At 39.3% G+C, this 16,336-nt stretch overlaps 1 protein-coding gene across 5 annotated transcripts; it reads left to right on the top strand.

The window, feature by feature from the left end:
• The first annotated feature begins 6 nt into the window (after positions 1 to 6).
• Positions 7 to 14,505, top strand: CZH9orf85 (chromosome Z C9orf85 homolog). 5 transcript variants are annotated; one of them, XR_009276105.1, is made up of 4 exons: positions 7 to 151; positions 10,824 to 10,930; positions 11,112 to 11,317; positions 13,147 to 13,260. XR_009276105.1 is itself a non-coding variant. In XM_058826569.1 (4 exons), the coding sequence occupies exons 1-4, from the start codon at positions 50 to 52 to the stop codon at positions 14,236 to 14,238; spliced, it is 501 nt and encodes a 166-aa protein (XP_058682552.1). In that variant the 5' UTR covers positions 7 to 49; the 3' UTR covers positions 14,239 to 14,505. The 5 variants fall into 5 exon arrangements, 3 of the variants coding, with proteins under 3 accessions (XP_058682552.1, XP_058682554.1, XP_058682555.1); XR_009276106.1 differs by lacking the exon at positions 13,147 to 13,260 and adding an exon at positions 11,579 to 11,664; XM_058826569.1 differs by lacking the exon at positions 11,112 to 11,317 and adding an exon at positions 14,061 to 14,505.
• Positions 14,506 to 16,336: the final 1,831 nt, after the last annotated feature.

The following is a 16,336-nucleotide window of genomic DNA, read 5'->3' as shown; positions in this document are numbered from 1 at the left end:
CGCGGGCGGGCCCGGGGAGCGGTTCCGGGGCAGGCGGCGCCGGCCGGCGATGAGCTCGGAGAGGGGGAACGTGTCGCGCACGCGGCCCCAGCGCCACCAGAACGCGCGCGCCTTCAAGAACGACAAGTACGACACCAGCGCCCGGCGAAAGGTAGGCGGGAGCGGGCCCGGGCCGGCCCGGGGGGCGCGCAGCTCTCCCGGCGCCAGAGGCCGCCCCTCTGCGGGCCACGCAGCGCCTGAGGCCGGAGCGGCGGGAAAGCTTTCTTGCCGAAGGCAGGGGCAGGTTCCCCTCCGGCCCCTGAAGCCATGCCCTGGTCCTTGTGAGGTCCTAAAAGCCTTCGGGATGGCAAACGAGGTCAGGCGGCAGGGCATGCCGAGGCACGGTTTGAACAATAGGGACAGCTCTGGCCCGGGTCCACCCGCTCCAGGCACAGCGCTGCTGAAGGAGAATCGTAGACCTTTCAGACAGTTGTCACTGTAAGCAAATGCATAGTGTGAAACTTCAATCATACTTATCACATAAAAGGAACTAAGTTAAGCCAAAGAATTATTAAGAGAGAACTGAAATAAAGTGCTTGCATTTGTGCAGTAAGTGCAGTAATTAAATGTTCTATGGCGTATTACTCATGACTTCTTGAAAAGCCTTCTCAAGGTTGGTGATTATGTGGTCATAACTCAGAAATCTTGATGTTTTGAGAGCTTAGTTTGAACAATTTTCCCCCATCACACATAAATAACCAGCTTTAATCTGCGTACTTTTGAGATAACTTTCATGTGTACTTTAATTTATTTTTTTTTAAAAAAGGGGGCTCTTCTGGTTAGTTAGATAGGTGTCTTCAGCTAGTCTATCAACACTTTTGCTACAAAAGTTGTCATCTTCACTCTGTTTCAGAAGACTGTTTTGTCTTTTTTTGATTCTAAGCGGGCAAAGGGAAATGGTCTACCATATATTCTTGAAATAAGATCTGTGCTTGTAGCTTTGATAATATATTATGTGGAAGGGACTGAAGAACACACGGTGTGTCTGAACAGTAACAACACCAAAGTGGGATGTTTCATCTTGCAGGCTGAACCAAGAAGGTGACTAAAGCAAAACAGAGGATGAATAATCTGGGAGAGTTTATCTGGTGCTATTGCTGTCATATCAGTATCCCTGACTGGGTTGTCAAAAAGAGCTGGGAGGAAGGGAAAAACTAGTGAGTTAAAGCCTTGATGCCAATGAGGGAAGTTTGGGTTTTTTGTCAGTTTGTTTTTGCTAGGTTTTGAGATTTTTTTTAGGACTGGTTCTGCAAGTTGAACAGGCTGCTTTCCTGGGATTCTAAGCAGTATTATTTGTTGTGTGAGTCACTGAATGACCTCTGATAGAAGAGTGTTTTATGTCTGGGTAGAAACATACACACACACAAAAAAATAACCAGTAGAGAGCTGGTCTGTCAGAAAAGTTTTCAAAGAGAAACTGAATTCTGGTATCAGTTTTGTAACCGAAATAATCACTTTAATACCCACATGTTGTAGTTGATAGCTTGAAATGTATTTTTTCCCATCTTTTAGTTGTGATTTCCTCCCCCCCCCTCCCCAGCTTCTCTTTCTCCTAATTGTTTACCTGGCGTCAAGTTACCATGGTTACTGAAGTTTCTCTCCTCAGCTCCACGGTGAGAGGCCGGATAGAGTAAAGAGAAGACCGTGCTGGCATTTCCAGCTGCTTGAAGTTTCTTTAGCCCAGGAAAGCACGGGGTTGGGAGAAGAGAGACCCTTCTTTCCAACACGGAAGTTTGTAACTCTGTTTTTCCTGTCCCAGAATGCCTCTGAGCTATGGAAGCTGGGAGGGCATGCTTACCTTCCCTTTCTTTCCCCCCTGTGTTGCCAGGAAACCAAGCCCCCCCTCTCTCCCCTTCTGCCCCTCTGTGGAGAATACTCCTACACCTTTGTGGGCATTTGAAGAAGTTGGTGTCTGTTATTTCTTATCTTGGTGTGTGTAACCTTGATTTGTAGAAAGTTTGTAAGATGTACTAACTGAGAAAAATAATTGGTTCTTTCTCTGATGTTCCCACCCTCCGAGAAACCCTGTTAAAAGAAACCCCCCAGACCCCAAATCCTTGGTGTCTTGTCCTTTGGATTCCCCTTCACAGAAATTAACTGTGGAATGCAAACCAGAGAGAGAGTCCCCCTCCGATTTCTTTACTCGCTCTATAGACTTGAATTCTTGAAGAAAATCAGTGAACCCCACAAACATATGCTGGCTCGAAACTCGAGTGAAGAGAAACCTCATCACTGAGCTAGCCGGGCCACTTGAGAAGATCAAGTCACCCACATGGCTGTTTTTCTGTATTTCTTCCCTTTGAGAATAATTTATGTCCTATAGCTCTGGCTACACAATATCATGCACTCAAATAAATATATGTATTTTTACTATATAGCCAAGATTTGCTGTGGACATCAACTTGTGTTTTATTTTATTTCTATTTCAAGCAAATTATTTCTTTTATCTCTATACCTGCTGGCTCATGAAGAGGGCTGAGCGTGTGGCAGTAGCATCCTGAAGAACACATTTCCTGTTCTGGGGTTAGATAAAGTTAGGTAATGTTAGGTAAGAGCAAAGGATTCATTCCTTTTTCTTAGGGCATACTGTCATGTACAAATTCAAGTCCTAAGGTATTGCCATGTTTTAGGAATTATATTCCCCAGTTCCAACTGAAACACTCTAAACCATGCATCACTCACTCACCCACCCCTCGCCCTACCTCTCTCCCTGCACAGCCTCAGAGAAGAGAACTGGAGGCACAAAAGGCAAAGATCACAGGTTCAGATAAGGACAATTTACTGGAAACAGCAAATGAAATAAGAAAGCAAACAGTAACAGCAGAGTGTAGAAGAGATGATTCACACACAAGCCTTCACTTTGTGGGACCCCTGGCAGTACCAGACCACACCATGCTATTTGACCTGGAAGGGATGCCTCCCCCCATTCTTGGAAAATGATGTGAGGTGGTATAGAATTACCTTAGTGTCCTAGCCTGGAAAAATTAACCCTGGCTTGGCCAGAACCGGGACAGGGATACACAGGGGTCATTATAATGATGATTAGCCCCATTTCTGCTGTTTGAAATTTTAAAGAAGTTGGACTAGCAAAGAATAAGTGGTGAATAATGTCATAGTTTAGATATGGACTATGCTGAGTACTGTCAGTTTTGCATCTCTGTCTTTTATAGTCCTGGATGATCAGATGTGTCATGGATGTTCAATGTGTGATGAGGAAAAGGAAGAAATCAGTTCTACCACAGAGACTGATACAGGAGTGGAGCTTACTCTTTTCTACCTCTCATTACTTCAGTAAATCAAAAGAATGCTTAAAGCTTCTCAAAGCGGGTGGATCTCCTGTAAATCGCTGTTAAACATATGGGAGGTTTTGTATTTGGCCTGTCTACTGTTGTACACTGTCCAATGGAATATTATCTTGAAAGGCTGAAAAATGCTTATCAGCTGAAAATTTGAATCCTGATTGTACACTGCATTAGCAACGCTGAACATTTACTACCATAGATTCAGGTTGTACAGTGGGTGGAGTTGAGGTAGTTAATTATAGTGTTATTGCTATTTCTCTCAGTGAAGCAGTATCTGCAGAGGAAATCGATCTAATAGTATTTTGAGTTTTCTCTGCTGGCAGTCATTATCCAGTTGGTTTGTTGTTTTTTTGAAATGTTTTGTGCTCTTTGTCTGACACTGACCATGTAATCCATTTTCTAATCTTAAAGGCCACAGATCTGATTACCTGAGAACATGCTAGAAGATCCATCTGTCTTTGCTCTAATGATCAGTCTTTACTACAGCATTACTAGAGCATTGGTCTGAGATAGGCTTATTGTGGTGAAACATCCTTGCAACAAAATACACTGCCTCTCTACTGTATTTGGGGAACAGTCTATAACAGTGCTGGAAAAGTTTGCATCTTAGGATGACCTGAAGAAGGAGTAGCCAGGGCAGGGTAAGATGCAGTCTTGTTAGTTATTGAATCTTGGAATTGTTTATGGGTGTTTGCATTACGTGGTATATTCCAGAATAGCTCTTTGCAGCACCAAGCTGAGGAATATACATTATGTTATATGAATATACATTTTATGTAAAGTATATTACATAAGTCTTTGTGGAAGCTGCAGTAGTTCTAGAAATGAAAGCAAATATAATTTAATGAGAACATCTAGAATCCCATTGTAGTAAGATGGTAAACCACAAAGTGATTCGTATTTACACTCAAATGACTGATTTGTTTCTACATTTCTCTCCTTTCATTAAGTACATCTAAGATGATAATCCACATTTCCCTAAACTTTAGGGGTTATTACCTCTGAACCTCAGCTTTACCACAGTATTAATGTCAGTTACTTTTTCAGCTAGGTGCATGGATAAATCACTTGTTTTAGTGGAAACACTGGTTGAGACTGTGGGAGAGCAATAGAAAGGGAACAACTGAATATAGAGCTTAAATGCTGAGTCAGTAACCATATTTTGAAGCGCAGAAGGGAGATAAAGATAAACCAGTGGCTGACTGGAAATGTTAGATAACTGTATTGCAGTTTTTTTAGATAATGTTCTTGCTACAATGTAGAGTAGCTTGGTAGGCTGAAGTCTACTCTCTAGCCACTGCTGTCACTCTGGGTTCAGAAGTACATTCAGTCTTGGGTTGTAGCCCTTCATGTAGGGAGGACAGGAGCAAATATAACATCTGCTCAGGACTAACCCGTCTCTGGAGGTGGGGCAGATAGTGAGAGAAAGAATGTGTGGGTGAGTGCAGGAAATGTTTCTGGTGTGTGTGTGTTTATGTGTCTTTGTGTATTTTCCATTCTTTCTGGGGGAGATGACGAGAGTCCTTCAGTGCTCACTTAAATGCTATCTCCATAGGTTGCTTAAATTTTGAAATACACTTGATGAGAAAATATCTGTAGAAAAAGGAATGTCAAGTAATGCTGATTCAATAACTGGGGGGGACAATTTCAGCCTGTGTAATGTATATTGGAACCCTGAAATCTGGCATCAGTTTCACATTTGTCAGTCTGCACTGACCTACTCTAACTGCTTTACAGTCATGCAATGGAGGTCCTGTGGAGTTTTGTTTTTCTCAGTTCAGTTCAGAAAATCTTGCATTCATCCATGTGCTGCATTCATCCTTGTGCTGCATTAGTCCTTGCTGATTGAAGCAGAGTCACCTGTGTTTCTGACCAGGAAGTTTATGGGTGGCATTAGCATTACACTCATTTACAGCAGAATAGACCACTGATGTGTGCTCTGTAGCAGGCATCTGCTTTTAGTAGAGGAAATAAAAATACCCATAGATTCACTCATAATTAGAAGATTACAAACAGATGGTGAAGCTTCTTTGAAGCCCTGTCATTACATCTTACCTGTGAATGCTTTAATGCTAGTTTTAGCTAGGGATTATTTTGTGTGCCAAGTTAGTAGGTGTAGGTGCATTCGTTTAATACATTCTGAACTGCTTTTGGCAAGTTGTTAGGTGATCTAATATTAGGTTACATGAGCAGAGGATGTTGGTTCATTAGTGTACTGACGTACACTGACTGTGCATATAGCATGTACATGGCATATTTTGTGGCCTCATACCCTAAGACTGCTTAGGTGTGTTTGTATTGCATAACTGTAATTTCCCTGGAGAATATATAGACATACTGTAAGCACTGGATGAGTTGCACTTGTCCTTGGAGCAAAGTATGCTAAAGAGAGAGCTATTTACTGAAACATGGAAGTAAACATAAAGAAAACCACAGAGAAACCACCACAACAGAAACTTAATCTAACACGTTGGAGTAGTTTTCACACCAAGAAATTAATTTCACACCAAGAAATTAATTTCAATCACTACTTCCTATTTGTGTGTGACAGCCTACCTGCATAAAAGCTATGTAGAAAAGTTGGAAAAGAATAATGAAGTTTATGAGCCTTTTTCAGGGTTTCTTGTGGGTTGTTGGGTTTTTTAATACCCTTAAAGGAAACCAAGCTATTAAATGGGCAAAAGAAATAAAATACAATTTGTGAAAGTTTAATTAATATACAAAATATATTAAAAAGTAAATATTAATAGGAAAGGTAAGCACCAGAGGGATTTATTGGATTTTAATAATTGCTTCCCCATTTTGACTGGGAACTGAGAAACAAAAAAAGTTTGTCTCTGGTTTATTATCAGAACTTCTCTCACATGTTTTTTTTTAGCAATTTCAAAAATCTGAAAAAACAGACTATTGAAATCTTTCATTAGGGACAGCTTTCTTTACTTCTTCAAGTCTTCATTGCTTTTGAAAGAGATGTTTTGTGGGTCTTTATGGTCAGAGGAGATGCTGAATTAAGTGTAAAAGAACACAGCAATTAGCAACCTGTTTTAGTAATGGCAGCATTTAAATATCATGACTTTTTTTTTCTGACCAAAATAAATCTAAAACACAAGTTAAACTCTCAGCTTTCTTTACATCAATCCATCATTCTCTATTGATTTTCTAAACCAGCTGCCTGATAGGGTTGTAGAGTCTTAGCATCTCTTTGATTAGATGTACTGAGTCAATGATTAATTACAATGCCCCATACTTGAGTTATCAAAATTGAGTAAAAAATACAGAAAATTGCTGAAGAGGAGGAAGATGTTGTATACGTACATCTTAGAAAGAGGAAATTAGAACTTCAAAGCTGTTGTCTTTCTTCCACTTTGTGACTTTCTAAGCAGATGCAATGTGATTTCGTTTTGAGTAGCTGTGTAAGATTTGTGGTCTTAACATGTTGAAAAGTCCAGGCTTCTTTATGCCTGGATCAGGATGCTTAAAGTGATTTTTGACACACGTAAATGGGGTGATAGAATCATATAAAGGTTTGGGTTGAAAGGGACCTTAAAGTTCATTTAGTTCCAAACCCCCAGTCATGAGCAGACCTCTAGACCAGGGTGCTCACAGTCTCATCAAGTGGCCTTGAACCTTGCCAATGGGGGGGCATCCACAGCTTTACTGGGGAACCTATTCCAGTGTCTCACCACTCTGACAGTAAAGAATTTTTTTCTTAAGATCTGATTTAAACCTGCAATATTTCAGTTTGAAGCCATTCCCCCTTGGCCTGTGACTACATCCTTTTACAAAAAGTCCCTCTCCAGCTCTCCTGTACCCCTTTGGTACGGAGAGGTGTTCTAAGGTCTGCCCAGAGCCTCTCTTCTCTAGGCTGAACAGCTCCAACTCTCAGCCTGCCTTCATAGGAGAGGTGCTATAGTCCTGTGATCTACTTAGTGGCCCTTCTTTGGACTTGTCCCAACAAGTCCATGTCTTTCTTGTGTTGGGAATCCCAGAGCTGAATGTTTGTGTGGTGTCTCACAAGAGCAATGTGAAGGGGCAGAATCACCTCCCTTGCCCTGCTGGCCAGATTTATGGGCTGCAAGCACACACTGTCAGCTCAGGTTGAGCTTCTCATCCACCAAAACACAAAATCGTTTTCCTAAGAGTATTTTCTGTCCGTTCTCCACCAACCTTGTATTTGTGCTTGGGTTGCCACAACCAGGACCTTGCTCTTGGCTTTGTTGAACTTCATGAGATTTGTACAGTTTCACCTCTCAAATCTGTCCAGGTTCCTACCTGTACAGCATCCCTTCCCTCCAGTGTGTTGATCACATCATACAGATTGGTGTCATTGGCAGCCTTTCTGAGGGTGCGCTCAATCCCACTGTCTAAATGCCTTCTCCATGTCCTGGGTAAACAGGTCTTCTGTATCCTGTATCCCCCCTTGAAAGGACACATCTTTTCCCGAGTCTGTCTTTGATCACTGCCATACCTAAAGAACCTTTTCTTCCTTATCCTTGATGTCCTTTGCAAGATTTATTTCTGCCTGTGCTTTGGCTTTCTTAACCATCTCCCTTTGGACTTTTTGGACAGTTTCCCTGTATTCCTCCCATACTGCTTTTCCCTGCTTACACCCTCTGAAAGCTACCTGTTTAAGTTTCTCCAGGAGCTCCTTGTCCATCCATGCAGGCCTCTCAATTTTCTTTCTGGATTTTCTCTTTGTAGGGATGCATTGCACTTGAACCTGAAGGAGTCAACTCTTCAATATCATCCAGCTCTTTTAGGCCAATCTTTCCTCCACAGTTCTATCCCATGGTGCTCTTCAAAGGAGTTCCTTGAAGGTGCCAAAGTCTGCTGTCTTGTAGTCCAGGGTAGTGATCTTCTTCCCATTCTCCTCACTGCCCCAAGGACCTTAAAATCCACCACTTCATGATCACTGCAGCCCAGGCTGCCCTTGAGCTTCACATTCACCAGCCCTTCCTTGTTGGTGAGAACAAAATTCAGCATGGCACCTCTCCTTGTTGGCTCTTCTATCACTCAGAGAAGGCAGCTGTCGTCAGTGCATGCTAGAAACCTCCTGGATTGCCTGTGCCCTGCTGCAGTGCCCCTTCCTCTCTGGCATCTTCAGCTTTTGGGGTGGTCAGTGTTTCAGTTTGATTGGAAAAAGAAAAAGAAAAATTAAATGCATCACCATGTGATTGTGGTGTACTTAGGAGCCAGATGATAAGGGTATTGGGGTGGGGAAGAGCTTTATAAAGCTCCATGAATAATAATGATGCATATTTCCTTGTTCCATAGCAAATATTTAGCAGAATTTGTAATAGACTGCCTGTTTGTTGAACTTTGGATTTGCTTCAGATGAGAGGTTTCTGAAGTAGTTTCTGTTTCATTCTTCAGAGCGTGCAGTCCTGAGCACAGGCTCTTGCATCCCAGGTGCCTTAGGCATTGCTGAGCCTTCCCCTGCATCTCTCTGTGGCACGGCTCCTGACCCCAGCTCCAGCCTGATGTCAGGGTGTGTTAAGGGAAACACTGTCCTTTTCATCCAGGAAGCAAACTGCTTCTTTGGAAAGACAACCATATGCCTTCAGTTTAAGCTACTGCAGTCTTTTTTACATTCTCTGGTTTCTGCCGTAGCAACACTAGAACTAGCTGTTAACAAAAATGTATCTCTACCTGGAAAAACAAATTACACTGTTTGTATCTTACTGCCCTCCCGCATTTCCAATCAGTGCGAGTCGGGGCAGCAAGGGGGAACCGTGGGAAGTTCAGGCAGGTTGTTGTTGGAAGCTCATGTGGGCTAGTGCTTGGCGCCTTACTTTGTGCTGGTCAAGTGATGAAAACAAGGCTTGTCTTTGAACTGCATGAATTTTGAAAGACTGAACACAGGTACTGCTCAGAGCAGTTTGAATTGCAAGATATTGAATTGTGGGGTACTGAACTGCCTTTAACAGACATCTGCTGGGAGCTTACTGATGATTTTCTTCTCTGTGAAGTTTTGCACATTAAGCAATTGTTTGTATATTTTTGAAAATATACTCATAATGCATCAGAACCACAGCTTTCTGTATTCAGTATTCAAGCAGTATGCACAACATTGCTTGGTTGGCTTCTTAATATGCTGAGTCTGTATTTGATGATTTAGAAAATAATTTTCTTTTAACTGAAACAGCCAGAAAGCACCACATGTTCAGTTAACCACACCACAGAAAAACTCATACTGGATGTGTAAGTTTAATAAAAAAGGAGACAATGGAACACTAGTCCCAGAGTATAGTTTCACTTGAAAGTAGCATCTCCTCTGCCATATGCATTTTTTGAAATAGAATAAGATGCTGTCCTTTTAAAGCTTGGCTTTTTGGTCTTATGTATTGAAGTAGAGCTTTGTGGAATAGTAAGAAGCTCTTGGGGGGGTCACAAAAGCGGGAAATTACTTCAGAGGATGCTGTGTTCATAGAATAACTTTTTTGTCCTGTTCACTTGTGAAAGAATAACATAAATTTTAATCCAGATTAATTCAGAATCAGTCCTTCTAGGTATGCTAAGAAGTAGATGTGGTTTTATTAATGCAATGTTGATTTGGTAGCCATTTTTAAGCTATGTGAAAGAATACATTTTTTATTATGCCTTTTTAAACCATTAAATTTTTGCTTTTAAATTTCTGAATGAATATGAACACCCATGTGGTAGACAACAGTACTGCTGGCATTCTTAAATAGAGAAGAAATAAAATTAGATTGAGCGTACAAGGTCATAGCTTGTTATTTAAGGTAAGAGTGTGGTTTGGTACTGTTTCCCATCTCAGAATAATGTCTCTTGTGCAAATACTGCTGGCCAATTGATATTTTATATTTCTGAGAAAGCTAAACACAAAATGTTGTAGGAGATATTAAGGTAAATTTTTCATTGTCTCAAAAATATAGCATGGTTTAAATTGCCATTTTAAAGATTTTATCTTAGGTGCAGAGAGGAAAACTGTTTCTCATAAAGGAAGGCTAGGATTAAAGAGAGACTGAATAATTTGACTGCATATAGTGTGTGGATTCTACTTTATTGTTATCTGAGGAGAAATCCTGAGACTATTTAAACTATGCAGTATAGCGATAGCTTGAGCAATAGTAAGTTAAGTGCTAAATCTTGTAAATTCTTTGGACAAAACCTGTGTATTTCAGGGCTTATCTCTCCTTAAATCCATTTTGTAAAATGTCTAGAGTTGAAAAGAATAAAATACCTACAGTAATCAATTATCAACAATATAATAACAAAAAGAAGTACCACTATTAAGAACATTAAAATCATTGTCAATCATCATCATCATCTAGTCTTTAACCTCAAGATACTCTTTCTATTGAATAAAATTTCTAGACAAATGTATACAAAAGGCTTAATGTTAATATCAAGCAAACATATTTATAGTACTGTATAAATTATATAATAAATCTTTCTAAGCAAGATTTTACTCTTGACTGTAGGTAATCTTCAATTTTTATTTTTTTTTTACTTATTCAGAAAATAAATGCTAAGCTTCATGATGGAGTGTGTCAGCACTGCAAAGGTATCTTGGAGTGGCGAGTAAAATTCAGAAAGTACAAACTACTGACAAAACCTAAAAAATGGTGAGTGAAGATACTTTTTCTTAATTTTTGATTGTGTAGATTGTGAGCTTTGGGAAAATATTCTGGCTTTGGAAACTCACAAGAAGAAGCTGCTATCATGCAACGTTTTTCAAATGTGGAGTCTGCAATGACAACATAAAGGCAATGTTAATTTTCTAATTCATAAGTCTTTTATCTTAAGCTTTTGGGATGAAGACACAGATGAAAAGCAACTGCTTCTCTCTGCTGTTAAAACTGGTTGAACTGTGGACCTGTAAGTTTCCAAGACCATCAGTGTGTCCTCCTGAACAAAAAGTCAAACCTGACCTTGTTGTAACACAATTTTCTAAGGTCTTGTTTCATGTCTGTATTAGAGAGATCTGCACATCTCTCGACTTCTGTGCTTTGGTAATGTTTGCAATAAATGCATTTCATTACCTCTTAGCACGTTTGCTCCTTTTCTGTAGGAAATAATGATCCTAAATAGTAAATGCTGGCATTGTTTGCACAGAGTTCTGTATTGCATATACAGAATATATATGTATATAGGTATATCTGGTTTTGTATAACTGTACAACAAAGATGATAAATATTTCAGCCTATCACATATATAAAAATTATTTTAGTTTTCTGAAGGAGGTGCTCTCTGCTTCCTTCTTATTTGCTCAGTTGCAGGAGTCCTTACCCTCCTGTGCTATCAGACACAGAGTGCTCCAGCAATGAAACATTGAACTCGGAGAAACTCACAACTGGGTTGTGGTGCACAAGAGACCCAGGTTTGTCACAGTAGCTTGCATTTTGGTATTTGTGATATGTTTTGCCCTTTTGTGTAAAAAATACCTTATTGTGTAAAAGGCTTGCTGAATAAAAAATACACATTTTGTGCACCACAAAGTTGGATTTTGTAGTTTTTTAGCTCTTTCTCAAATGTCTATGTGCATCCTGTTTTTTTTTTCCCAAAGGGAAAAAAGCAGGCAGAATTCCCATGTAAATCATGGAAGCACTGGAAGTAGAAAAAGTGGCACTGTAGAACAGCAGCTTGTAACAGAATATGTTATGTTCTCCCTCATATTTTTGAACGAGGAAACTGTGCTTCAGAGTATTCTGGCTTTACAGGTCATGATTTCTAGGCTAGCAGTACAATGGCTGGGTGAGCCACTGTTCTGAGATTACAAGATTGTGAAAATTTTCAACAGATGAAGCTTCTGGGTGAAGGAAAAGCTTAATAAACATTAAAAATGTGACAGTTAAAAAAGAAGAAAAGAAAAGAAAGAAAAATAATTCTTTCTATCACAAAAGATGGGAATGGAGAACTTCTCTGTACCTCAACTTATTTTTATTTTTTTAACATCTTTAAGATTATGAGTGTTAGTACAACCACAAGTTTTCTGTACCTTACGTGTATTTTGAGCATTTAATTATTAGAAGGTAAGCTAATTTTTAAAAAGTATATAAATTTGCCTCACATTGGTAGTCCCCCTGTTTAGTATGAACAAGTTTGGGAAGAACTTTTGAGGGCATGAGAACCAAGAAAACTACTTTCAAGACAGTAGCATTACATAAGGTATATTGTTCTGGGTTATGTTTTCCAGATATACAAGGCTTTAGAAATGTCAGCTGAATGTTAATCCACAGAATTTTTGAAATTGCTAAGTCTACAGGATTTTATCGTATTTTCAAAAAGAATAGCCCATGCCCTCTGCCTTATTAGATTGAGGATTTATTTGTTGAGAAGCCTGTTCCATGCAGCCTTGTGTTCACAGAAAACAAAGTCTAGCACTGACTAGTTTATACTCTGAGAAGTTCAAGAGGAAGTCATTGCAGTGTTTGAACTGAAAGCTTTTTATTTGTAAAGTCCATGTACTTTTTTATACCATATGCTACTTTTATCATTAAACCAGAGGTTATGCAACTTCTAAAATAAAAACTACCTAGTGAAATGAATGGAAATGTTTCTTTTCTCAACTTAAATATAAAATTCTTGATCTAATATTTCTTTTTTGGTACTTGTTTTAGTAATTCTTCCTGAGAAAAGTATGGGGGAAGTGTGAACTGCAATGATTTTGATAATGCTACTTGATAAAATACCGTTTCATTTGAAACCAGCCTAAAATGTGTTGTTCCTCTTTTGTGGAGTATTTGTTCCTCTTTTGTATATTTGTGTATTGTATCTGAACACAGAATGTTAGTAAGTGTTCACAATATTTTTTTACTCATGTTTTTTTTTCTTTTCACAGTGTGAAGTGCCTTCAGAAGACTGTAAAAGATCCTTATCATATCATTTGTCGACCATGTGCTGGTAAACTAGAAATTTGTGCTAAATGTGGGAAGCAAGAAGAAATAGTAATTCCGTAAGTAGCTCATAGGGGACATAGTTTCAGTCCTGTACTGATAATTCCCATTGTAATAAGCCTTGCTTGGAAACTGCCAAGGAGTTGTTGTACTTTATGCATATTCTCAATAATCCCAACCTAAGTCAGTAGGAGTTGTTTTCTTTGCTTTGTTCAGATGAAACTAGTGGTGAAATGTTTATTGATGTTAGTGGGGCTGAGCCAAAAAACATCCCACTTGCATAAGACATTTTAACACCAACGGGTAAATTGTGTATCTTCTTAAGAAAAAAGCACTTCAAAACAGGTCTTGGTGTAGAGCATCGTAAAATATACACAAACCACTTGGCTGTTTACACTTTGTCTGCCACTTGATAATTCAGTTACTAGTGAACAAAAGGACTGACTAAACAAGGACTGATACTGAGCACAGTTACCACAATATATTTAGCTGGCTTTTGACTTCTTTACTGGCATTCTCTCTTTATTGAGCATGATACACAAAATATTAATTCACTAGTTTGTGACAACAATCCAGCAGTTGCTTACTTGGTCAAGCTGTTCAAATTTTATTTTTCTTTCTTTACAGTCTCTTCTGTACTCAGTAGTTTTTAATGCATACTTTATTGTGTTTTATGTTCCTCCTATTTAGTGTGAAGTAACTTTAGGGACTTTTGTTGCCCCTCTCTTCCTTCTTACAACCTCCTGCCATCTTCCATTCTGTATTGGGATGGAATGTCAGGAGGATATTCTATCCCCTGTCCCATTTCTGTTTTAGTTCCAGAAGTGGGTGGTAATAACATCCCTTTTGTTTTCTACAGGATTGATAAAGGACAAGACAGAATTGAGAGTGAGACTTCTAAAAATGGCCAAGAGAGCAGTAAATTGAAGGATGAGCTGGATTTTGATACAAATTTCAGTAGTGCAGACAGTGATGAAGATTCTGATGTGCTTGAAGAACGATTAAAAAGTATGAATTTTGAAACGACAGAGATCTAAGAGGTTGTGTTTTTACAAGAGATTATATGCAACCAATGCCTGCCTTAAACTGCTCCAAGCCCTGATTTGACATCTGAGGTCCATGTATGAAAATGTTGGCACTGTGTATGATGATGATGCATGTGGGGATTTGTATTAATACACATTTCTGTGTATTAGGAACAGAATTTCTTTGAAAATATTCAGAAATTCTATTTGTAAGCATAGTTATTTATTTCATGCATGTGACATCTTCCTGTTTTTATGGAATAAAGCCTCTTTGTGTAATTGCTTGAAATTCAGTATTATATGACCATTGGAAATACTATTGCTACCTGGATATCTACATGGAATTCCAGAATAAACACAGGTAGGAAGAACTAAAGCAGCTGTAATGGTTTTCTGAAGGAAGAACTTGCAACATTCTGTCAATGAGTTTCCAAATGGGGTCTTTCCCTTATGCCTGGGATGTTTCATTGTTTTCTTTTTTTTTTTTCTGCAAAAAAGAAATGAGTGCATAAATGCCATCACCAATACAGTTCGTGAACAGTTAATGCTTATTTACCATGTATAAGTATGCATTCCAGATTTGTGACCTTGTTGCTACCAATATTTTGTAGAGAAAAAACATGCAGACTTTAGAATTTCTCAAAACTGGTCTCATGGTTTCTTTTCATTTTCAGAATTCCAAGATCCACCTGGATCTGATGTAGTTTTCTCTGATATGAAAAGACTTGCATAGTGGAGTATGGCTTATAGAGCTTATATTACTCCCTTCCCAGTTTCTGTTCCATTGTTGATTAGGCTATACAAAGAACTTAACTGAAGTTGCAGTAACTGTCTTTACTGGGTTCAGGATGGTGTGATTCCTTCTATATTGTCCTCTTGCTCTTTATACTTAACTGACAGTATATATAGACATTAACCTGTGACAGTATGCTATGCCACATATACTTTGGTACTTTGCCTCATTTGCAGTAGTGAGCATGGAAAAACTTGTTTCTCAAACTATGTTTTTCAAGTGCTCTGTGAGGAAATTCATCTCTGAGATTGTTACCCATCCCTGGATTGGAATTAAAGAAATACTGAAACTTAATCTTTTAAGTGCAGATAGGCACCCCATGTCTGTCCTGTGAAGCTGGAGAACACCTAGAGGGGTTCAGTGGCAGAAAAAGAGGTTGTCAGGTGTGTTCAGAAGTGTTGAATCTGAAGGTCATGTTTCACTGACAGGTAAGTCCTCCCAACAGGACAGCAGTGACATCTGACTTAGTGTCACATCTGTTGCCCTGCCAGTTGACGTCAACAAGGGCAGAGTAAACAAGGAATATCCCATGCACACATGTGCTGCAGATGACCAGGTAGTACAGTGGGTAGAAGGAAGTTAATAAGTAATCTGGATTTAGCTTCAGAAAGGGTCTCTCTGAAGGGGAAAGAATGACTGTCACCAAAACTGAACTCGGCTTTTAAAAATTACATATGTATGGGAAGTGTTCTTCCACTTGGAAAAAATTATAACAGCCTTGTCCTTTGTCAAAAGGTGAAAGGAAATCCTGGAATGGTAGGAAAATATGATGGAACTGGCAGGAGCTGTACAATGAAAAAATAAGGTGAAGAATTCTCTTCTCATAGTGGTGACACAGCCTGTCAGTACCAGGAGTGAGCAGAGCAACAGAGATAAACAGTGTGTTGCGACACAGTGCAAAAATGTTTGTACAGAGGGAAAGTCCTCTGGTCTTCATGCCACACTCCTGCTGCTTTGTTTGGAGCTTGTACTAGAGCTGATGACACTTTGCTGTGTGTGAGCACAGTTACAGAGGTGGCTGGCTGGTGTTAGTCCAGCCTATCTAAAGACAGTTTTTGGTTCTGGCAAGCCTTCTGTCTTTGTTTGTAACTGTGGTTAAAAGAAGTCATTTCTGTTCCATGTTAAACACTGTTTAACATGGTGGTTGTGAGTCAGCTTACAAAATGGCAGCATCATAAGGGAAAAGGAATTTGCATTTTACTGAAGACACTTCTAATAGCAGTAAAAGGAACAATTGTAATTTTCTTGTTTAATTTCGATTGAAAATTAGAATATATTTGGAACTGCATTAAGCTATTAAAATTCATAAGAGTTCTG

This window comes from Poecile atricapillus, chromosome Z (assembly GCF_030490865.1).
Source record: "Poecile atricapillus isolate bPoeAtr1 chromosome Z, bPoeAtr1.hap1, whole genome shotgun sequence".
NCBI classification, from domain to species: Eukaryota; Metazoa; Chordata; class Aves; order Passeriformes; family Paridae; genus Poecile; species Poecile atricapillus.
This window is presented reverse-complemented; position numbering and strand designations above follow the sequence as displayed.